The following is a 23,106-nucleotide window of genomic DNA, read 5'->3' as shown; positions in this document are numbered from 1 at the left end:
CTCTTTTTCTTTTTTACTTTATTTGTAATATTAATATTGTTTGTATTCATTTTACATGAGCTAGAGGGAGATAGAACTAATAGTTTATTGCTGATAACATAGGGGTGCTTATGTTTGTTTTTTGATTTTATACCCTGTATTTAGCTCTGGGAAGTCGGGGGGGGGGGAGGAGGGAATGGGGGGAAGGGATAGGGAGGGTTGGGTGGGGGTGGGGGAGGGGGGGATTAAAGTCAAAATGTATTGTAAAACCTTTTAAATAAAAAAAAAGAAAATGAATTATTTTTGCCACTTTTATTTTAATTATTTAATCTCTTTAAATAAAACCAGGAATTTTACAGTGGGAAGGGTAGGCCACACAAAAGTAGCATTTTAAACCCACTTACATCACCAGGTATTTGGTAGGCAATTGTTTATTGTGGAAAGTACAAGACTGATTCTAATCCAATCTGTTTAGATCACCCTGTTTCTGGTCTATCCTTTCTGTAATAACCAGATGGCTGGTTATTACATAAAGGATAGACCAGAAACAGGGTAATCTAAACAGATTAGATGGTTGAAGCAACAGCTGTTATAAACAGTGGCTCTGTTATGACTTGTTCATCTTGTGCTTTAACTTCCTTCTTGCATATTGTTTTCCCTATTCATTTACTGCATCTCTTTTAACATTTTATTCCTTCCAAACATTGTTTTTCTGTGGCACTCATTCTTCCTCCCTTTTCTGAATCTTCCATCTTTTATTTCCTAAAAGGTATCATTTCCCTCTTCTTCCTTTATTTACATTTTCAATATGTGTGTATGTATATATGTATATGTATATATATATGTGTGTGTGTATGTGTGTATATAAATATATATATATGTGTGTGTGTGTGTGTATGATTTTTCCCCCCATCATTTTTTCCTAAAGAAGAAATTAAAGGTAGTCCTCAATTTACAATCACAACTGAGCCCAACATTTCTAAGCAAGACAGTTAAGTGAATTTTGCTAGGACATGCCAGTTGCCATGTGTCTGAATTCTGATCAGAGAACCATGGGGACGCAGCAATGGTGTGAAAAACGGTCACAAGTCACCTTTTACCTTTTTCAATGCTGTTGTAACTTTAAACAGTCACTAAATGAATGGTTGCAAGTCGAGGGCTACCTGTAGTCTTTTGTATCATTTTATCTTCTTTTTCTTTCTTTGTATAAAATGTATTGACCCCCCTGAATCTCAATGTACAGCCATGTAATCAAAAGCATATGATACTCTTATCCCTTTTCCAATTTTTATTTCTTCTGAAAAACGTCTGAAAAACGCCATTTTATGCAAAAATATATAAAGAAGACGTCAGGGATTTGGCTGATACCAAAAGACCGATTCAAAGGCAGAAATGTAGACACCCACATATACACACAGCCTTTTTCTTTTTTTATAACTATCTTCGTTCCCTTTCTAACCACACAACATTACTTACCTCTATTCCTTCTGAAAACACCACGGCAAATCTCCCGCCAGCGGCTCGCGCTGTTCCCTGGAACTTGTAGTTCTTTCCAGCCCGTCTCGCCTCCAGGTGACGCGATTGGACGCCAACCCGGAAGTGTTGCTATGGCGGCGGTGCCCCCCTTCAGTGGCCTGGTCTCCGTGTTGGAAACCTACCGGGGCAGAGACCGAGTGGTGAGAGGAAGAGGGAAGATAGAAGGTTTCCCCCCCCCCCCCGCTTTTGGGCTAAGAGCGACCGGGTGCGGGCGGGTACTGGGTACCCAAAACTCCCAACAGAGACGAATGTGGGCATCTACCAGTTTCTCTATGCTCCCTTAATCACGCGTCCCTCCTTAGGCTGCTACTCTAACAGTCACAAAGTTTATGGTCCCAATAAAAGAGAATATTTGTAGCTCAGGGTTGAAATGAAGGGTCCTTTACTCTCTGAGCGTGGCTGTTTTCTTGCAGACGTTTCATTTACTCATACTAGGCAACATCACCAGTGCTGATGTTACCTAGTTTGAGTAATGAAACATCTGCAAGCAAACAACCAAGCTCAATAGACTTATGGTTCCCTGGACCTGAGGGGTACCATATAGAAAAAGGCTGAATTGTGACTCCAGGATCTTGAAGAACTGGAAAGTCTATGTTATAGAAAGTCTACATGTTATTTTTATAATTTGGGTTGCTCCTAAAGGGGAATGGTGAGAAAGAGAGAGATCCTAAAGGAAGAAGGAAGGAAAGCACATTTTGAGACCACAGTGTTTGCTGCATTGTATGCTTATCTCTTGTTTAACATTGGATTTGTAAACTATAAATATCTGTTTCTCATGATGCTTTTAAAATTCATATATGCAGGTACAATGCACACACAAAATGTAGTGCACAAAACAAGTACAAAGCATGCAATTCGATATTAAAAGACACTAACAACTAATTACGTTTCTAGCAATTTTATTTTTTAACTAACATTTATGTGCTGCATTGTCTTTCACTTCTAATTTATGTACCATATAAATACCTAAGAGATCCCTGCCCACTACAGGTGGGATTATTCAACCCATGACCCTTTGGATCATCATTTCAAAAATATTTCCCTACCAGATTCCTCAGTGCCTTTAACAAGGGCAGAACTTTGAATGTACCGTACTTGAAAAGTTCTTAAACATTCAGGGATATTCAAAGATACATCTGCCTTGAAAGAAGCCTATGTTGAAGATAGCACAATCATCAGCACAAGAAATGTTTTGTGATATTTTGTATTGTATTATAAACTATGCCATGATCATTTTTATGTTATAAAATGTTATATGCCATTTGACAAATTTTAATTCCACGAGTCTTAAATCCCAGATTGTGGACACTTTCTGTAAATTAGCCCAGTTAGGATACCTGGGTTCAAAAATCATTGCTCTATGATGCACTGTTTTACTCAATTAAAGGAACAAGAGTTTTAGTAGTACATATATTTTGAGGTTCTAAGGCTATCATATTGGTGACCCTCCCCAAAGAATATTTCACAGAGGCCCTCAAATCTGGCATCAAACGTAGCACAATCCCTTGTTCTCCAAAATATAAACAAATCCTTCACATACATGAAAGAATAGATTTTACCATATCATGTTCCTCTAAAATTTAGTATGCTAAAAGTTGGAATATATTGTTTCAATCATCTATAACAATTATTTTTTTAAAAAAATAATAAATTCGAGCAGGGAGAAAAAAGCTAGTTTATCTTTGAAATTAACCCTCTCAGTTTAAAGATATTTGTGAAGTATTTGCCAATAGTAAGAGGATATTAAAAAATATGGCCTACAGAACACCTTTTAATTTTGGCCTGTTCTCCAAACTTTAATTTTCTGGAAATACATGGCTCTTTAATAAAAATATAATTAGCAAATGTAATGCTTTATACAATAAATCTTCCCACATAAGATACGCACCATCTGTTATGGCTGCCAGTTGGCTGGAGGGATTTTGGTGGCCAGAAGACAACCTGGAGAATCATCAGTTGGCCAAGGCCTCCTGGCTGTCTCAGCACAACTGAGTCACTGTCGAACAATTCTACGCCTTTTTGACGACCTAACCATGCTTTCCTACAGCTGCCAATATGGACTGGGGAACAAGGTAAGACATCCCAGAAAGTGCATGCTGTCCACAAAGTTGAAAGCTTTGAATGTTAATATGGGCATTTGCAAAAAAGTTAAATCTTATCCTGGTCCAGGGTCTCCCTAACGCAAGAAAGATATTAGGATAAAAATACAAGCAACAATAAGCAAAACCCATTACTGAATATACATCTGTGAACAGCTAAAATTGTTTAAAGAAATATGCCTCTGAATATATTGTTGGTGAACAACAATCAAAAACAAAAATCTAAATGTTGCTTTCCTTATCACAATACTTATACCTATATTTGTTGTAGCATTTTCTGTTGTTATTCAAAATGTCATAGAACATTGTCTCATAGGCCGGAAGGGACCTTACAGATCTTCTATATAAATCAGACTAAGCTTGTGGTTTATGAGACTGTTTTCTTACTAAAATAGGGCTATGTTGCCTAGGTGAAATCACGTCAGTATATTGTCATTTAGTGCAAAGGATGCTCACTACTGTACGGCCCTTCCCCATTGACTTTCCTGTTATTTGCAGCTGTTGTTATCCATCACCATTTCATGGAAGTACAGGGATACTGTATGTGAGACTTTCAAAGCATTTCAGTTACAAGGACATTGCTACAAGTTGTAAGGAACATTGGAGAGCAGCATAACTTAATCCAACTGAATCCCACCATCTTTAAATTTAGTAACAAATTTAACAGAGTTCTACTGTTTCACAGACTCTAGGCCAGGGGTCAGCAACCTGAAACAGTGAAAGAGCCACTCAGAACCGGTTCCCTCACAAAAGGAAAAACTGGGAGCCACAAAAAAATGTGTGTGCATGTGCGTACATGCGCGCATGTGCAGAACAGGGTTTGACTGAAGAGTGGAGCCAAGGCGAGATATGTACCTACCCTGCATATTTGAATTGATTGGTTGAACTTTTTTAGTCCCACTTTTTTTTTTTGGACTGCACATGGCAGAAGACTGGGAGCCGCAGGAGATGGCTGAAAGAGCCACATGTGGCTCCGGAGCCGCGGGTTGCAGACCTGTGCTCTAGGCTATAGAGTTTCTTGTATTTGTAACTCAGACTTTGTATGAAATACTGAATGAGAAAGGATATTTGAGATGATCAAAAATACTAGGGGTGAAGGGAGGAAGAGACAGAGAAAGAAGTGCGGCTTGAAGTAAGTGGTTTAAATTTAAATGTTCAGACAATGTTATCAAAAACAGCACTTTATTTAATCCCTTTTAATCTGGTGGACAACAGGCAATTTCTGCTCTGAAGGAATTTTCTGACAAGAATAAAAATAGACCAATTTTTAGTTCAACAGACAGCGAGTACAATATGTCAAAGATAGTTACTTCCAAGGCAACAGGATTACTTATTTATTTATTTTATTTTATTTATTTTATTTTATTACATTTATATACCGCCCTTTCCCGAAGGACTCAGGGCGGTTTACAGGGTGATTAAAAAACAAAGATACAAAAGTTAAAAACAAATTTAAAAAAATTATATTCGTCCCTGCATAAATAAAACCCCAGTTAAAATTAAGATTAATTCTCAGCCTGGGCCAGAGAGCTCGAAGAGCCAAGTCTTCAGGTCCTGGCGGAATGAACGGAGGTCGGGGGCAGTCCTCAGCTCCACTGGCAGCTGGTTCCAGAGGGCAGGCACACCCACTGAGAAGGCCCTATCCCTGGGTGTCGTCCGCCAGCAATCTCTTACCGGTGGCACCCTGAGAAGACCCTCCCTGTGGGAGCGCACTGGATGAAGGGAACTTGATGCCGGCAGCAGGTGTTCCCTCAGATATCCCAGACCCAAGCCATTTAGGGCTTTATAGGTCATCACCAGCACCTTGAATCTCACCCGGAGGGCAACCGGGAGCCAATGCAGCTCACAGAGTAAAGGTGTTACATGGGAGTATCGGGAAACCCCCATCACAACTCGCGTGGCCGCATTCTGCACCAGCTGAAGCCTCCGAGTGGTCCTCAAGGGCAGCCCCATGTAGAGAGCGTTGCAGTAGTCTAAATGGGAGGTCACGAGTGCATGAGTGACTGTGCGTAGGGCATCTCGGTCCAGATAGGGTCGCAACTGGCACACCAGGCGAACCTGGGCAAAAGCCCCCCTGGTCACGGCTCCTATATGGTCTTCAAAATTGAGTCGTGAATCCAGGAGGACGCCCAAGTTGCGAGCCCTATCAACGGGGGGTAACACCTCACCCCCCATCATTAGAGATGGAATAGTCTGGTTGACCCGAGATGCCGATATGCACAGCCACTCAGTCTTGGCGGGATTGAGACGAAGCCTGTTTCTCCCCATCCAGACCTGGACCGCCTCCAGGCAACGGGACATCACGGCGAGGGCATCGCTGGGTTGGTTCGGGGTGGAAAGAAAAAGTTGGGTATCATCAGCATACTGATGATACCCCACCCCGAAACCACGAATGATCTCACCCAGTGGCTTCATATAGATGTTGAACAGGAGGGGCGAGAGAACCGACCCCTGAGGAACTCCACAAATGAGAGGCCTCGGGGTGGATCTCTGCCCTCCCGTCAACACCGACTGCGAACGGCCCAGGAGATAGGAGAACCACCGCAAAACGGTGCCTCCCACTCCCAACCCCCTGAGACACCGCAGTAGGATACCATGGTCGATGGTATCAAAAGCCGCTGAGAGATCTAATAGGACCAGGACAGAGGAGCAACCCCTGTCCCGAGCCCTCCAGAGATCATTCACCAGCGCGACCAATGCCGTCTCCGGGCCTGAAACCCGATTGGTACGGGTCCAGATAATCAGTTTCCTCCAAGAACAGAGGAAGCTGATGCGCCACCACACTCTCAACAACCTTTGCCAAAAAACGAAGGTTGGAGACTGGACGATAGTTATTTAAAACAGCCGGGTCCAGGGCAGGCTTCTTGAGGAGGGGTCTCACCACCGCCTCCTTCAAGGCGGCAGGGAAGACACCCTCCTTCAAAGAAGCAGTTATTACTGCCTGGAACCAGCCTCGTGTCTCCTCCCGGGTCGCATAAACTAGCCAGGAGGGGCACGGATCCAACAAACAGGTGGTGGTGCTCAGCCTCCCCATGATCCTGTCCACATCATCACGGGAAACAGGATCGAACTCAGTCCAGGTAACATGCTCAAGACTGTCCGATTCTTCCACATCAGACTCTTCCCAGTCAGAGTCCAGACCGGTCCGGATCTGAGCGATTTTGTCTGCCAGATGATGACTAAACTCCTCTGCTCGTCCCCGTAAGGGATCCTCCCTCACCTCCTGATTAAGGAGGGAGCAAGTTACCCTAAACAGGGCGGCCAGGCGATTATCTGCAGACGTGATGAGGGCAGCAAAGTAGTTAGACTTCGCCGTCCTTATCGCCGCAAGATAAGACCTTATAAAGGTTCTTAACTGCAATCGGTCAGATTTGGATCGGCTGGAACTCCAACTGCTCTCTAGACCCCGTCTCCGACGCTTCATCTCCCGGAGCTCCGCAGAGAACCACGGAGCCCAACGGGATCTGCGTCGGGTCAGAGGTCGCAAGGGTACAACACAGTCAAGTGCCCCGGCGGCCGCCCTTTCCCAGGCATCCACCAGGGCATCGACTGGGCTGTGGGTAAGGGTGATGGGTATAGACCCAAGCGCCCTCTGGAACCGTTCCGGGTCCATTAAGCGCCTGGGGCGGAACCACCTGGTCGGTTCCGCAGCCCAGTGGCGGGGGGTGGCATAACGGAAGACCAGCCGCAGGAGGTAATGATCTGACCATGACAGGGGAGCAATGGTTGGTGTACCCCCTCCCAGATCATCCAACCACTGTCCAGATAGGAACACCAGGTCGAGAGTATGATCCCCCACATGAGTCGGGCCCTCAATAACTTTACATCAAAAGGGAAGGACAATGAGTTCATTGATTAGTGATCACCTTTTGACTGCATGAGGGAAAAGCATGTGGAACAAATTTTGTCCCCAGATCACAGCCATCATTTGCTTGCAACAAATGGGAAGCTGCCTCTTAATTAGCCTATTTACTTCCTCCAACTGGCAGCTGCAGTGGCCTTTTCTACTACCTGGCATTTTAACTGACAATGTCAGAGTCTGGAGATTTTCTGCACATAAAGCATTTCATACCACACTTGTAGGCCATTCTCAAAGTTGTGGACTTCCAGAGAAAAAATGATAAACTGATGACTACAATTAAAGAACCATTTAAATTTGACTAATAACAGAATGGAACAAAATACTTCAATAATGGATGTATTGAAGGATATTTGTGAACAATGGACCCAGAAGTTAATTTTAATTGTGTCTACCATATAGATTGTATTTTAAAAAGGTTAGGAAAGAGGAACAAATTTTACTGGACAAGGCTGAAACTGATCTGAAAGTGGATTTAAAAATGACAGGCTGCAAGAACGATATGAAAGGTGTGACACTGGATATACCAATGAAACCAGCTAATGTCTTAACAATTAAAGATCTGGATAACTTTTCTATAATGGATTTAAAATGAGAATTGTTAAAGCTTTGAAGAATTTTGTGAGCAGGGACAAAGGAAAAATGAAATCAAGTTTTAATATACAATATTATTTGAACAGATTAAAGATTGTTTAAAGGGAAGGAATATAAAGTTTATTTGATCAAGATTAAAATAGCTATATTATCATCTCTGGTAACCCTTAATGGATCTTGGCTGATCAGGACTGAATAAAAAGGTTTTAAGGATCTGTTTGTAGATGAGAGACATGAAATTTCAGAAAAGTACATTTGTTGTATTTCAAGAGGTGGTAAGTTACAAACATTGTTTGTAAGTTATGATGCAGGGGAAGTCATTTCTTTACATGCTTTTCTTTTTCTTTACTATTTATTTATATTGCATTATTTTTTTCTTTTTATTCTTTTTAGTTTGCATTAGTTTTTCATCTTTTTTAATTGTAATAAAATTACTATTAAAATATATAGGCCATTCTCAGAATGCCCAGAAGGTCCATTTTACGATACTTTGCAACTAATACTTAGTATTGATCAAATCTCAAGCCTGATTTAGGATGCCTGTGTACTAGTAAACTTTCATCTAAAATGCCAAAATGTAATGCACAGGTCACCAGACCAGAAGAGGGAAGGAGAAGATGGAACTGAGAAATCAACACTTAAAGCTTGCTTAATATCCCATTGCAGGAGAAGGATACAGTAATGCGCTGGCTTTCCATCTTCAACAATATAGCTGACCAGCTTTATTACCCCTGCGAGCATGTGGCCTGGGCTGCTGATGCTGAAATTATCCGTGCCAACTCAAGTAGGTGGTGGACACTCAGTACAACTCTCTGGGGCTTATCTCTGCTGCTGGGGATTGCACGGTAAGGAGTAGAGGAGGGGGAAGGAGGAAGAAAATGACTACTTGGAATCTAGTTCCTCAAAGTACTTGAATAATTGGGACTCGGTTTACCATTCCTCCAAGCTTGATTCTGATTGAGAAAGTTCTCATGCTTTCCTCTTTCCATATATCTGGAGTGTCAAGAAGGCTCTCTAAGTATCACAGAATTCAAGCAATATTAAAGACAGGGAACTCTGCTTCAGAAATATGGGCTGTAGCTAAAATTTTGTCTTTTATGTTCTCATTCCAGATCTCTCAGAATTTTATTACTCCTAAAAAGAAAGCAGCATACAGAATCCAGGTATGACTCCTTGCGCTGAAAGCATTTTTTTCCTCGCCAATTAACAGGGATACTCCATTTGGAACATTGGAACATTTTCCAAAAAATTAAGAGTCAGTCCAGAAGGTTAAGGGGATTTGTATTAAATTTTCCTTGTTCTTTGCCTTCCCTTCCTCCCTCCTTACTTATTATCTGCTCTCCAAAACTTAGTCAATAAATCAAGCTATGTATTTGGCTTATGCTGCTGCTCTTTTATGGTACAAATCAATACATAGTCCAGTTAGTACACATTTATTATTCTGTTTGGGACAAAAGTAGAACTTTAGCTTATCCCATGAGGATTTCTTCTTGAATGCTTCAGTTGTTGCCAAGAGTAAAAACGTATTTCAGGACAAGGGATAAACCGTTGGTTTTCTTCTTCCAGTGCTGATAGCAACAAATAAGCTCAGCGAATGTATTTTTCTCCTCCATGTCTTGTTTGCAGAGACCTCTATCAGAAAACAAGGGTTGAAATGCACATACAAGCCTTGACCATCATCAGCAACCTGGCTGACCTTGCCAACGCCATCCACTGGTTGCCTCCAGGAATTCTTTGGGCTGGAAAGTTTTCTCCATGGCTTGTGGGCCTCATGGGAAGTATTTCTTCCTTCATTGGGATCTATCAAAACTGTGTAAGGGGCAGTTGTGCAGCAGTTTGAACAGCAACCTCACAGCACTGGATTGACTAGAGAAAGGGGGCTATTGCAGGAATTCATAAATTGTTACATAATCTCTGATTAAATGGGGAGAGTAATTCCTATTATGGTGGAGGCTAGATTGGCATTAGGTTCTTCTATTAAAACAGGGTGCTGCTTTTATATAAATCATAGGCACTTTCCTGGAGAATCAGTTTGTGAGAGCGTATAGAGTTTACCTGCTTCGTCTGTGTATAGGTAGTCCTTGACTTACAACCATATTGGAATTTCAGTTATGGTCATTGCAATTGCAAGTCAAAGCACCACATGACCAGACTTGGATTTTACAATTGTTTTTACAATGGTGGTAAAGTGAGTCACTGTGGTTGTTAAATGAATAATGTGGTTGTTAAGCAAATCTGTTCTTAGTAAATGGGCTTTTTTTGCTGGAAATTGGCAAGAAAACCCAGAAACTGGTAAAAACATCACAAATTGTGGTCCACATGTTCACAGGATGCTACAATCAGTCGTAAATGGGAGCCAATTGCCTTGCACCCAAATCACAGGATCGCAGAGCAACAGTCATAAACTCAAGGACCAGTTGTATGTAGCTGTTTTTAACAGTCTGTTGTAATTTCAACCAGTTGTAACTTACCTTGTAATTCCTCAAGGAGCAGGTGCTTGCCCTGTCTAGTTTAATAATTTGGCTACAGATTTTTATCTGAAGAGTACAGCCTTGCTATATGTACATCATTCTAATGTGAAACAATTAGGGCTGATAATAAAAGATACAATCTTAACCATTTCCCTTAGCTGATTGGCTCTGTTGATATAGCCCTGAACATTTTTCTTTTCATCAAATGTTTTATCTGGACTATGCAATCCTATATTCTGTTTCAGAGAGCCAGTTTGGTGTAGTGGTTCAGGCATCAGGGTAGAAGCTAGACCAGGCGTTCTAATCCTGCATTAGGTACAAAGCGAGCTGGGTGACCTTGGGCCGGTCACCTTCTCAGCCCTAGGTTGGAAGCAATAGCAAACCACTGCTGAAACACCTTCCCAAGAAAGCTGCAGGGACTAGTACAGGCAGTTGGCAGGACTCAACACTGGCTAGAAGGCACCAAAAAAGCAAGTAAGCAAATAAAGTCACGTTCCACTTCAGAGAAATCTTAGGGCATTAAAGATGGCAGCAGCAGTAGCTGCCCAGTTGACAGTACAGTGGAGGCATTGCCACTTCTGGACATAATTATGTTTTCACACCATAGAACCTCTTTCATGATTCACTCCTTTTGCGCTGGTTTCTATGGCTTTCTTCCACATCCTTGAATATCAGGGCCAACACATCGAGAGCTTAGCTTGCTAGCCATTAAGAAGTCCTGAAACCCTCTCTCAGAGAAGAGCCCTAGAAAAAGGATTTGACCAAGATCTATACATCAGGATTATAATTCATTAAGCATCTAATGTGATATGAGGGAGATCATAGTTTGTTTTGTTGTGGCAACAACCAGCACAATCATATCAAATGTAATTTCAAACAAAGCTAACACGTCAAAAGTAGGAGACATTTTAAGGTTCGCTTTATGATTTATGGTTGCATGGATTGACTCAAAACAGATTCAGGCTTCAGATGCATCTGAGATTCCACAATTATCCTACAGTAGAGAAACAGTTGCAATCATTGCTTTAAAAATAGCCATAATTTGGTGTGCCAGGATCCCATTTGATCATTACAGTAGTGCACAAATTTGACAAAAAATATTAAACATTGAAAACCATCAACTTTACAAATAATTAAAAAGGAGAGTTACATAGAATGATTGCTATGTAATAACCACTAAAAGAGGATTTATGTACAAAAGTTGCTAGGATTTTGTCTAGAGATAGTTGCTGGGACCCTTCAACTTAAAAATCCGTTGAAGAAGCTTCAGGCTGACGTAGTCACAGAGAGAAGTAAAGCACGAAATGAGTTTTTTAGACTTAAGCCACTAGAGGCAGAGGACTTCTCAATAAAGTTTTAGCCACTTCTTACTACAGAGAAACCTTTTTGTTCATCAGTAAGACAGAAAGGAAATAAAAATGCCATCCATATTCTAAAGTGCTTGGGTTCGTCTCACGCCATCCACATGTATCAGAAAACACTGACAAGCATGGCACAAATGGTCAGTCAGAATGCAATTCACAAACATTGCAAGTACAATAAAATCACTTAAAGGATTTTTTTTTCTTTGTGATGCAGCTGATAGATCTACACAAAGAGCTCAAAAGCTAATTGAAACAAACCGTTTTCTTTCATGGCTGCCTACTGTAATCTTAATGACATCATCATCAGATTCTGGATGATGGTTTTCTAAGCTGGGAAGGGGGGGAGTGTTTCATATTAAAGTGAATGGCACCGTGGTTTCTGCCATGCGTTGGACTGTAATAAGCCCTGCTTACAAAGCCGGTCCTTCTAACCTCCAAACTTCAAAATGGCTCTAAAAGGAAACCAACATCTTCTTACAGTCGAAAGAACATATACAGGCCCCGTAATAAAACAAGAGCCGAAGCACAAGAGTTTCACCTTGAGACAGTATTCATACGCAACAAGGTGGAAGAAATCAGTCTTTTCCATAACTCGCTCTCAAACAAGCACTTGTGATGCCAGGACACAAATACAATGTACACAGTTAAAAGTTAAAAAGTTCAGCAGCTTGCATCTCCAGTATTTTTGTGACGTGAGGAACAGACACAGAAGAGAGGCAATGGATCTTCCCACAGGGAATGACATCTTTTGGTGAGAAAGAAGCTCCGCTCAAAACATCTTGAACAGTTATTAGGTTAAGAATTTCTTCATTTCCTTCGTTTGAACAATCAACCAAAAAACAAATTGGCATCCAATGTAATTCTGACCAGTGTTCTCCCCACCCACCCACCCCACACACGCACCCCATCCAAAATATCCAGAAACGGTCTGGAAAATTGAGCCTGCTGCTGTGTGGGCTGGTTAGTGCAGCGAGGGTCTTCAGTAGGAACAAAAATCCAGGACCCGGTTTCCACTGGAGGATTTCCCTGCGACTGGAGGAGGAGGAGGAGGAAGAAAAATGACTCCTCGGGGGAGATGAGGTGCTTTGTGCAACCAGCCAGGGTTTATCTAATTCCCTCAGATTCCCTCCATAAAGTCCCTAATACCATCAACATCTTTGTTTGGTCCTATACAGAGTCCAAGGGCCACCTTATGGTTGAATGTGAAGAATGAGTTAAGGGCCTTCTCGTACCCTACCGCTCAAGGTGCTTACCTTAACAGCTTGCCTTGGAGCTCAAAAGAAAACTAGAACAATGTTCTAGTCCAAGGAACAATGCAAGCAAAGCCAAGATTGCAACATGGAGCCCCATAACAATATCCTCATTTTGAATCATTTCCAGGGAAAATTCCTGCAGCTCTGCCTTCAGATTACGCAGCTGAGGCAAGGCAGAGCATTCCGACACCCATTTGGGCAAAGAAGCAGACCTGCTTGGTGTGGATCAGAAAAAAATAACATCATCTTTGCTAGCGTCATCCGGGGCAGGTGGAAGGACATGAATGCTGTTGGGCTTTATGGGACCAACAGAGGTAGGAGGTGCTTCCAGATGGCTGCTCTCAGCAGCACCAGGCAGTTCTGTAGGGGGGGGAGAGAAAAAGTGGGGAGAAAAAGGTCATTCTGCAGCATCGTAATAGATCAGCTACCCCAGATAAGCTTGTCAGTGTATTTTACCTGGAAGGAAGGCAACGTTCTGGCTATGGAGAAAGACCGGACTTGCGGAACGTCTGTTTCGAGACTGAGATTCTTCCTTGGTAACCATCTTGGAAACCGAGAACGGCCTCACATCACCTAATGTTCCAAATAGAAATGAAAAAGAGAAAAATTCAGCTGATCTATGAGAGTAAAGGAATCACTGGGCATTAAATCCTATATAGCTCTTGTCAACTAAGTAAGACTCCTTTGTCAACAATAACTAATTTTAATAAACGCAGGTTGAGAGAGATCCATAAAATGTATTAAGGCAGAATCTTGATTGCTTTGGTTTGGGGGTGCCGGATCATGATCTGAACCCAGCCATTATTATTTGTATGTCCTACTTTTGATTATGATATTAGGAGCGCTAGAACTAATATTCAAGAAACTGGTCAGGGTAAACCATGGTTTATTGCAGAGAAAAACATCAGTTTTGCAACTATGAACGATAATGTTTTAAACTTCTAGCAGCCTCACGGAACATGGTGGCATAATATCTAATTTGTGTGAAAGAAATCTGTCCCGTTCCCAGTCACCTCAGACTCGCCCACAGAATTGGCACAAAACACATTCAAAAGAGGAGCAAATTTCTGCCACAAAAAAACCCTGTCTATCCACCCAGAGCATACATTATTTTACAGTTCTCTGAATAACAAAAGCAGAACATTTGAGTGGGCTAGTAGATTTTCCTCATCCGACCATTTCCGGAATTTCCTTCTCTGCATATAAAGTTGGGGATTGAAGTTCTAGCACAACAGGAAGGTAAGTGGCTGAGGAAGACTATAACAGATATTGAGGAAATTCAACAAATGGAACACCGCTATTCAGGACTTCTATCTAGGTTTCAGTACAACCAGTGGTTTCCGACATGGCTCCTAGCCTATCTCTGTCCGAGGGTCCTCTACAACTTACTTGAACTTTCAGTCCTGTGGGAGGTCACCTTGACAGCCTTTCCACCTTTTTCCTTGCTGCCCTTGGTCAGAATGGCCAGCTTGGTGGGGATCTGCTGCTGCACAGCTGGCTGTTTTTGGCTCTGGTTGGTGGTACTCAACAAGTGGATGGGCACCTCATTCTTTAGGACCAGAATGGGGCGGCCTCCCTCCAATGCAGCACTGTCCTTTCGCACCAATTCTCCTCGCTCCAGGCATTCCATCCCAGATATGCTGGCTCGTCCACCTGGCTTTGTAGGCAGCGTGGTTCCTTCCACACCGTCTCCATTGAAGCTGACAGTGTGGCTCAGGGCATGCGCCTGGGAAAAATGGAAGATATTGGTCATTTACCTCTAGAGCAGGGATGTCACACTCGCAACGTCACGTGACACGACGTATCGCGTCTTTTTTGCCATTGCCGGCAATGGGGTTTGCGCGGTTTCACTATGATGCATCCAGCCCGCGGGCTGGCAGTTTGACATCCCTGCTCTAGAGGAATCAAACTTCTAAGATCAGGTTCTTGAAGGTAAGAGTGGAAAGAAGTGGGAGTGGCAGCAGATTATGAATGCTCAGGTTTACTTTTCAAAACTCCCAGTCTACAACAGTGCCCTATTACAGCAAAGTATAGAATGTACAAGTTTTATTGACAGATTCTATAATAGCAATAGCAGTAGCACCTAGACTTATATACTGCTTCACAGTGCTTTACAGCACTCTCTAAGTGGTTTACAAATATCAGCCTATTGCCCCCCAACAATCTGGATCTTCATTTTACTGACCTCGGAAGGATGGAAGGCCAAGTCAACCTGCAGCCAGTGAGGACTGAACTCCTGGCAGTGGGCTGAATTAGCCCAAAATACTGCATTATAAGCATTGCGCCACCAGGGATCTCCTGGTTACTAATGCATCTAATTATTAGAGACAATAAATGCAGCTTCCTTATACAGGTAGTCCTCAACTTCCAACCACAATGGGGACCAGAATTGCCATTGCTAAGCAAGGTGATTGTTAACTAGGTTGTGCCTGATTTTATGACTTTTTTTGCCATGGTTGTTAAGGGAATCACTGCAGTAGTTCATGCAGTCATTAAGTAAATCCAACTTCCCCCATTGACTTTGCTTGTCAGAAGCTGGGAAGGTTGCAAATAGTAATCGTATGAACCCAGGATGCTGCAACTGTTGTAAATAGATACAAGTCAGTTTTTGCACTGCTGCTGTAACTTCAGATGGTTGCTAAAAGTATGGTTATAAATCGAGGGCTACCTGTATCTTTCCAAAAGGCCAGGGGTCTTCAAACTTGGCCCTTTAATGACTTGTGGACTTCAACTCCCAGAATTCCTCAGCCAGGCAGGCTGGCTGAGGAATTCTGGGAGTTGAAGTCCACAAGTCATAAAAGGGCCAAGTTTGAAGACCCCTACAATAGGCATTCCAGCACTCACTTGGCCTGTCTCAGGCGAGAAGGCACCCGAGACTAGATGCGGCTTCTTCAGCTTGCGCAGCTGTTCCAGACGTTCACGCTCCTTCTCAACGGCTCGCTGGGATTCCCGCAGCCTCTCCAGGTCATGCTGGTAGGCCTCTCGCTGCCGTTCCAGCTCCTCCCGTTCTTGGTTCAGGCGCTCCATTAGCTGCCGTGCCTCCTCCTCTCGATCCTGTAACTGGTTCTTCTCCACCTCCATCTGCCGCCGCTGGCGGTCACAGTCTCGTTCCCAGCGCTGCTGCTCAGTCTTCAACTGGCTCTGCAACTTCTGCACATTGGCCAGTTCCTCCCGCTGCTTCTCAAAATTGCGCTGTCTCTCCTGTTCCAGCAGCAAATTCCCTCGCGTGGATTGCAGCCGGAACTGCTTCTGCAACTCAATGTAGCTGTCTTGCTGGGCCGTCACTGCCTAAGAAGGGGGGGGGGAGGGGAAAGGTGCACCCCTGAGCTTTCCCCATCAAAAAACTAGGAGAAGGGAAAACCTGCAAGTCGGGTGCCAAGAGTTACAGTTCTGTGGACATGCTCCAAGAGAGATGGCTTTAACTTTGTCCCCTTAACGCTCCAGCAGAAAGTTAAGCTCCTCCACACTTATTTATCATAATTCTCCCTCCAGAAAATGAATTGCAAGTAACAAAACACTTGTAAGTAAAAAAACATAATCATTGTTCTTATTTAAAACAAAAAGGCAGTTAATGGTGACAGCCCTAGGGAGGAGGTAAAGGAATAACGAGTTCAGGAATAAACAAAAATCTTAAGCCTCTCCCTTGATTTTCAGAATTGTGAAGATTTTTATTTTTTTTAAAAACACGGTCATGTCATACAAGACACTAAATAGATCTGAAGAGTTTTTAATGAAGGCTAGACTGGAAAAGGTACTTTCTTCTCCCTCCCTCTTCAAAACTTCAAAACTTCTCCACTCAGGTCTTATTATTCTGCTAGGCTTTCTTGCTCCACCAACCAAATCATAAAAGCCCCCAAACTGAAGGGTAGTGGTGGGAAAGGACAGTAGCACGTTACCTGGAGACTAAGCAGCAATTGCAAGAGTGTCTGTATTCTCTGAACAAGCTGAGGGAAAACACAAAGAGGAGGGTGTTACTGAACATCCGTCTTCATGAGCTCGGCCATTCATGCAACCCAAGTATCATTAACCAACAACTTATTCTACACACCAGGAGGCCCTAAATAGGCCCAAGCAGGTTAGGTTTCTTCCATCAGAACCCCAGTCCCTCCTCCCCACCCCCCCTCTCTGCCCCTCCTTCTCGAAATCCACTTTGGGATGAACACAACTGCTCTGCAAAATGTAACTATGCTGTCATATCAATGGCTGGGGAAAACAAATGTTTGTTTGGGCGCATGATTTTAAAATACACATCAGAAACACCCCAAATCCCAGAACTTGCACACGAGTTACAATTTCTAATGTATCAGAAAAGAATAAATATTAAATAAATTGAAACGGATCTGTCTTTAATTTAATTACCGTATATACTTGAGTATAAGCCGACTCGAGTATAAGCCGAGACCCCCAATTTCACCCCCAAAAACTGGAAAAAGTTATTGACTCGAGTATAAGCCGATCCGCTGTTCTGCAAGCCTCTGCCGCCAGCAGAGGCTCGATCCGCCATTTTGCAAGCCTGAATACACAGGAATACCCTGTGTGGCCGCGGCTGTCGGGGAAGCCCTGGCTGTCCGCTTCCTCGCTCCACGCTGCCATTCGGGGCCCACGCGTTCCCCGGGCAAATCGCGGCGCCCAGCAGGCGAGGAAACACGCCCGCTCCAGTCGCCCCCCCTTCCCTCAGGAGACGCGAAGCAAGTGACCGCCCGGAGCTTACCGAGGACTTGCGCGCGGCCGAGGCTTCGGTGCTTCCAGGATCGCGCGCACCTCTCCCAAGCCGCCGCCGTCCGGAGACCTGCCGAAGTTTGGGGAGGTTTGGGGAGGCGCCCAAACCTCCCCAAACGTCGGCAGGAGGAACGGAGACCTGCCGACGTTTGGGGAGGTTTGGGGAGGCGCCCAAACCTCCCCAAACGTCGGCAGGTCTCCGTTCCTCCGCGCCCTGCCTGCCTGCTTCTTTCCGCTGCGGAAAGAAGCAGGCAGGCAAGGCGCGGAGGTCCGGAGACCTGCCGACGTTTGGGGAGGTTTGGGGAGGTGCGCGCGCACCTCCCCAAACCTCCCCAAACTTCGGCAGGTCTCCGGATGGCGGTGGCTTGGGAGAGGTGCGCGCGATCCCGGAAGCACCAAAGCCTCGGCCGCGCACAAGTCCTCGGTAAGTTTTTTTGTTGACTGGAGTATAAGCCGAAGTGGAATTTTTCAGCCCAAAAAGTGGGCTGAAAAATTCGGCTTATACTCAAGTATATACGGTAACTGTATTTAATGCTTTTAGAGTCTTTTGGAGTGGACAGCCTAATAATAACAGTAATAATAATAATAATGATGGTGATGATGATGATGCAACTAAATAAAATCACATTTGGGGTTTGACCTGGCTTTGCCCATTCTCTGGAATAAGGCAGTTAGCATAGCAAAGACCCAAAGCAGCCCTCAAACTGAAAAAAGCATCGCTCTCCTGCTCTCCGCCATCACAGAGAAAATAATTAGCCCATACCTCTGATTCAGTCCCCAGCAGAGGCTGCAAGCTGCTATGATGTTCCATTCTTGTGTTACTGACCTGACGGGGGAAAACAGAGAAGCTGGGTTCACATCACATACCAAACTAAGCTAAAATAGGGTCGACAACTCTGTGGTTCAGCCCACTGTAGAAAAACCAGCCATTATCTTTGTGTGCTTTGGGAGCAGAACTGTTTCATTAAGTCATAACATACAGTACTTGATTGTTCAGGCACATTATGTGAACACGGGAACTGGGTTTGTATTCAATGCATTGTTCAGCCAAACACGTTAAGACCAAAAGGTTTGCAAGGGAGGGCTTATATCTGTAGTGGTGAACCTATGGCACACGTGCTACAGGTGGCACACAGAGCCCTCTCTGTGGGCACGTGCGCTGTCGCCCCAGTCCTAGGCCTTCAGTTGGGTTTTATAAAACCTTTTCGCTTTAGGCCTTCACCGCTATGTGCAAAAAAAAAAAAAAAGGTTCAATCAATCAATTTCAACTTCTCGGGGAAAAAAAGATCTCGCAAAGTTGGAATTGATTGATTGAACTTTTTAGTCCCACCCAGTCTGCAGCTACCACTGCAGCCACGCCCACCCAATGGGCCATGCCCACCCGGCACCCGATGATACATAAGTGGGGTTTGGATTGCAGTTAGGGCACCCGGTCTCTACAAGGTTCGCCATCACTGGCTTATATCATTCCCCAATAGCAGCCTGTACAGTTCCAAAGACTTTTAAACGTTCCAGCGTCTGCCCATCTTATTTGCTCTTTCATAGTTCTGTAAAACAGGAAATACTGTAAGATACTGGCTGGCCAAAGCCATTGTAGTAAGTTGGACAGTGGACTGGGAATGTGAAGGAATCCTTTCCAGACTTCAAAGCAAGAGATACAGATTTGCTGAAAGGTAAGGGGAGCAACATAATATGTCTTTCTGAGGACAGCAGCTGGACTTAAAAGTGAAAACATCAGAAAAGGTGTGGCCATGTCGTTTGTTCCTTTTTTATTGTGGCAAAGCCCACAAAAAGATCTTAAGCGAATCAAAATACTCAGTAACCCAAGCAGAAAAAACAAGCGCCTACAACAAATATAAGGTCTGTAATAGCCACAATGTTAGGAGAGACAAGCAGAAGAGTATCAGGAGACACAATGAAAACTCACAACACATGAACAGACTCAATTGTGGGTTTCAGCTGAAAAACTATGAGCATTCTAGATCAAGCTAAATCCAAAAATGCTAGGGAATTTCTGGAAAGTTGACATTTAGACAAATCTGCCACGAATAGGCACGTAGAGATGAACCACATTTACATACCATTCAAAAGAGAATGTAAATGCTACGAACAAAACAAACAGAGTGGAACACAATCCTTTCCAACAACCAACACCCAAGTAAGCAGGGATTAACACCACACAAACAATGGAACAGAAAACAGTATCATGATCAAGAAACTACTAAGGAGAAAGAAGACATAGTCCCACCAACACTGGTGGGGAAAGCTACTGTATATAAACAGGGAGCAAATCCCAGACTCCCTAGCAATAATGATGTTATCTACTCAGGTAATAAAACATCTGCAAGCAAACAACTAAACTCAGAGAGCACCAAGGACTCCATAGGATAAAAGTCTGCAATGTGCACAAGAGTTATATAAATATGTTCATTTCATTCCAATGTATGTGCCTTTCAGATTTTTCCAACGGCTAAAGGGCAGGCAGGAAAATCCTGATGTTTTTCAAACTGAGCTAAAAACTGCGTGGGAAAAAGAAGTTCACAGCCATCACTATTCCCAATACTCTTCCAACAAGGTCAGGGAATAAATACAGAGACTTTGAGCAAATTCCACCTACCAAACACAGCCCTTCCTCTCCAGCAGATGGGAGTTCTTGTTGCGCTTGCTCTGAATTGGCTGGGTTGCCTTGCTGATCTGGCACCCATTGCTCTCCACCACAGACTTTCTTCTTGAAGCTACCAGCTGGAAAATAAAAGGCAACCATTGGCATACAGATTGTCCAAACTCTGTTGGGAAAGCTTTCATCAGCTCTAACCTACAGATGTGTTTAGACTGCAAGATTCAGAATTCCCGATATTTCAAGACTCTTCTCTTCTCTCTGTTTTTAACCTATTTGCCCCGAGTTGCATAAATAAATCTAAGACCCATGGAATTTTTTTATTTTTTTTATTTTTTATTTTATTTTAATTCCATTTATATCCCGCCCTTCTCCGAAGACTCAGGGCGGCTTACAAGCTTAGCAGTAAATTAAACTCTCTTTGTTTTTATACTTTACGTATCTTTTATATTTGTGCTTTTATTGTATTGTAAACCACCCCGTGTCGTTTGGATGATGAGATGGGCTGCATATAACATTTAATTAGGGGAACAAAAGACCACTGCAAGATAATTCAACACTGATGGAGCTCCTGCAGAGACTGAAACAGGACAAGCTAGGCCAGGGGTAGGCAACCTTGGCTCTATTATGTCTCGTGGACTTCAACTCCCAGAATTCCTGAGCTAGCATGGCTGGCTCAGGAATTCTGGGAGTTGAAGTCCATGAGTCATAAAAGAGCCAAGGTTGCTTAGCCCTGAGCTAGGCTCACCAAGTAGGCAGGATTGAAGACATTTCCATACAATGGCATTCTGTCTGCAGTGGGAGCAGTAATCACAGGTCACTCATTCCTTTATCACAGGGGTGTCAAACTCAATTTCATTGAGGGCCGCATCAGCATTGCGGTTGCCTTTAGGGGGCCGGGTAGGCGTGGCCAACTGGGTAGGCGTGGCCTACTGGGAGGGCATGGCTAGAGTGTGTATGGCCTACTAGGTGGGCATGACCAGCTCTACATCATTCGCATCATTCGCTTATGGGGGCCTGGGCAGGAGTGGGACAGATCTGAGCGTCTCTGGCAGGAGGGTCTCTGGGCCAGGGCCAAGGCAGTGGGGGCTGTTCCCTCACTGTTTCCAGGATGGCTTCTCAGGGCCACATGAAACCACTTCGCGGGCCAGATCTGGCCCCCGGGCCTTGTGTTTGACATGTCTGCTTTATCAGATCTCATGCTCCTTCCTCCGTTCCTCCTTTTCACAGACCTGTCGTGGCACTGTCGTATCCTCCGAAAGTCTCAGCTCGCCTCAGCAACCCAGGCCCACTGGAATCTTCAGGACGAGAGCTTGCACTGGCCAGCTGGGTGAAGATCAGCTTCTGAAGGCTCTCCACTAGAAGAGAGCAGCCAGGAAGGCAGTTGAATATGAAAAAGAGGAGGAGATGTTTACTGCTATGAACAAACAGATTAATCATGCTCTCCACTAGACATGCTGATGAATGCCCAGGTCATGGGATCGCCTTCCGCAAACCTTCTGACAAGCAAAATCAACGGGGAAGCCGGATTCACTTAACAACCATGTTACTAACTTAACAACGGCAGTGATTCACTTAACAGTTGTGGTGAGGCAAAGTGGGGCAAAATTAATTTTACAACTCTCTTGCTTAGCAACGGAGGGTTTGGGCTCCGTTGTGATCATACGTCAAGGACTTTCCCGTATTACGTGGTCCTATCGTTTAATGTCTTTCCTGTTCTTTCATCCCCAGCGCACCCACCTTCTATCACTGCCTGCTTGAGGATGGATTCCCCCTGTAGGCTCTCCGGGGAATCCAGTCTGTTGCGGAAGCGGGAGGCAGCAGGCAGGTCCTCAAAACCATTCATATCTGCCATCTCCTGGTAGATCAGCTGCTTCTCATATAGACTTTGCACGATCCGATCATCTGTCATGCTCAAACGCTCTAGAGGGTGGAGGAGGAGAAGGGAAGAGACAGCTCAGTGTCATTACGCTTGGATGGCGGCTCCTGCAACAACAGCAAGCCCAGCCACCCATTCTTGAGGCGTTTTTTGCAAGATGACAAAGAGAAAGGCAGTCCCCAATTTACAACCACAATTATGACCAAAAGTGGTTAAGTGAGTTGTGTCCAATTTTATGACTTTTTGCCATGGTTGTTAAGTGCATCACTGCATTTATTATTCTGTAAGCCCTCAGAGTTGCCTCCGACAGTGAGATGACTGGTACCTAAATTTAATCAATAAATAAAATCACACAGTCGTTAAGCGAATCCAGTTTCCCCAATTGCTTGCCGGATACCAACTGGGAAGGTTGGAAATGGCAATCACGTGACCCTGGACACTGCAACCATTCTTAATATACGCTGGTTGCCAAGTGCCCAAATTTTTTTCAGTGACCATGGGGATACCGTGATGATCGTAAGGGTGAGAACCAGTTGTGCCCCATTTTTCAGTCCCGTTGTAATTTTGCTCACTAAATGAATGGTTGTAAGTCGAGGACTACCTCTAGTGCTTTTACGGATGAGTTCACAACCAAAGGGTCCAATAGTAACTTCCCTTATCTTCCTCTTCCTCTAAGGGACTGCACATTTTTCAAGGAAGGAAAGAACAAGTCCCCAAAACCAGGCAAGCCCACCCT

At 43.8% G+C, this 23,106-nt stretch overlaps 2 protein-coding genes across 3 annotated transcripts in view; one reads left to right on the top strand and one right to left on the bottom strand.

The window, feature by feature from the left end:
- Window positions 1–314: 314 nt before the first annotated feature.
- On the top strand, window positions 315–11,229 carry PEX11G (peroxisomal biogenesis factor 11 gamma). The gene is made up of 5 exons (XM_081313349.1): window positions 315–1,655; window positions 3,396–3,587; window positions 8,734–8,912; window positions 9,180–9,230; window positions 9,694–11,229. Exons 1-5 carry the CDS (start codon window positions 1,305–1,307, stop codon window positions 9,905–9,907), a joined length of 987 nt encoding a protein of 328 aa, XP_081169475.1. The 5' UTR covers window positions 315–1,304; the 3' UTR covers window positions 9,908–11,229.
- Window positions 11,230–11,440: 211 nt separating this feature from the next.
- ARHGEF18 (Rho/Rac guanine nucleotide exchange factor 18) overlaps window positions 11,441–23,106 on the bottom strand; it is a 58,822-nt gene continuing 47,156 nt past the window's right edge. For both annotated transcript variants that reach the window (XM_081313347.1, XM_081313348.1), the window contains 9 exons: window positions 22,232–22,414; window positions 21,724–21,849; window positions 20,492–20,616; window positions 18,638–18,700; window positions 17,052–17,099; window positions 16,000–16,443; window positions 14,545–14,881; window positions 13,612–13,728; window positions 11,441–13,515 (listed from right to left, as the gene is read on the bottom strand). In XM_081313347.1, coding sequence (XP_081169473.1) covers window positions 13,382–13,515; window positions 13,612–13,728; window positions 14,545–14,881; window positions 16,000–16,443; window positions 17,052–17,099; window positions 18,638–18,700; window positions 20,492–20,616; window positions 21,724–21,849; window positions 22,232–22,414 — 1,577 coding nt within the window. In that variant the 3' untranslated portion in view covers window positions 11,441–13,381. The remainder of the gene's footprint in view (window positions 13,516–13,611; window positions 13,729–14,544; window positions 14,882–15,999; window positions 16,444–17,051; window positions 17,100–18,637; window positions 18,701–20,491; window positions 20,617–21,723; window positions 21,850–22,231; window positions 22,415–23,106) is intronic.

This window comes from Vipera berus (assembly GCF_964194415.1).
Source record: "Vipera berus genome assembly, chromosome: 1".
Lineage (NCBI taxonomy): Eukaryota > Metazoa > Chordata > Lepidosauria > Squamata > Viperidae > Vipera > Vipera berus.
Note: the sequence above shows the minus strand (reverse complement) of the source record. Positions and strands in the feature narration are given on the sequence as shown.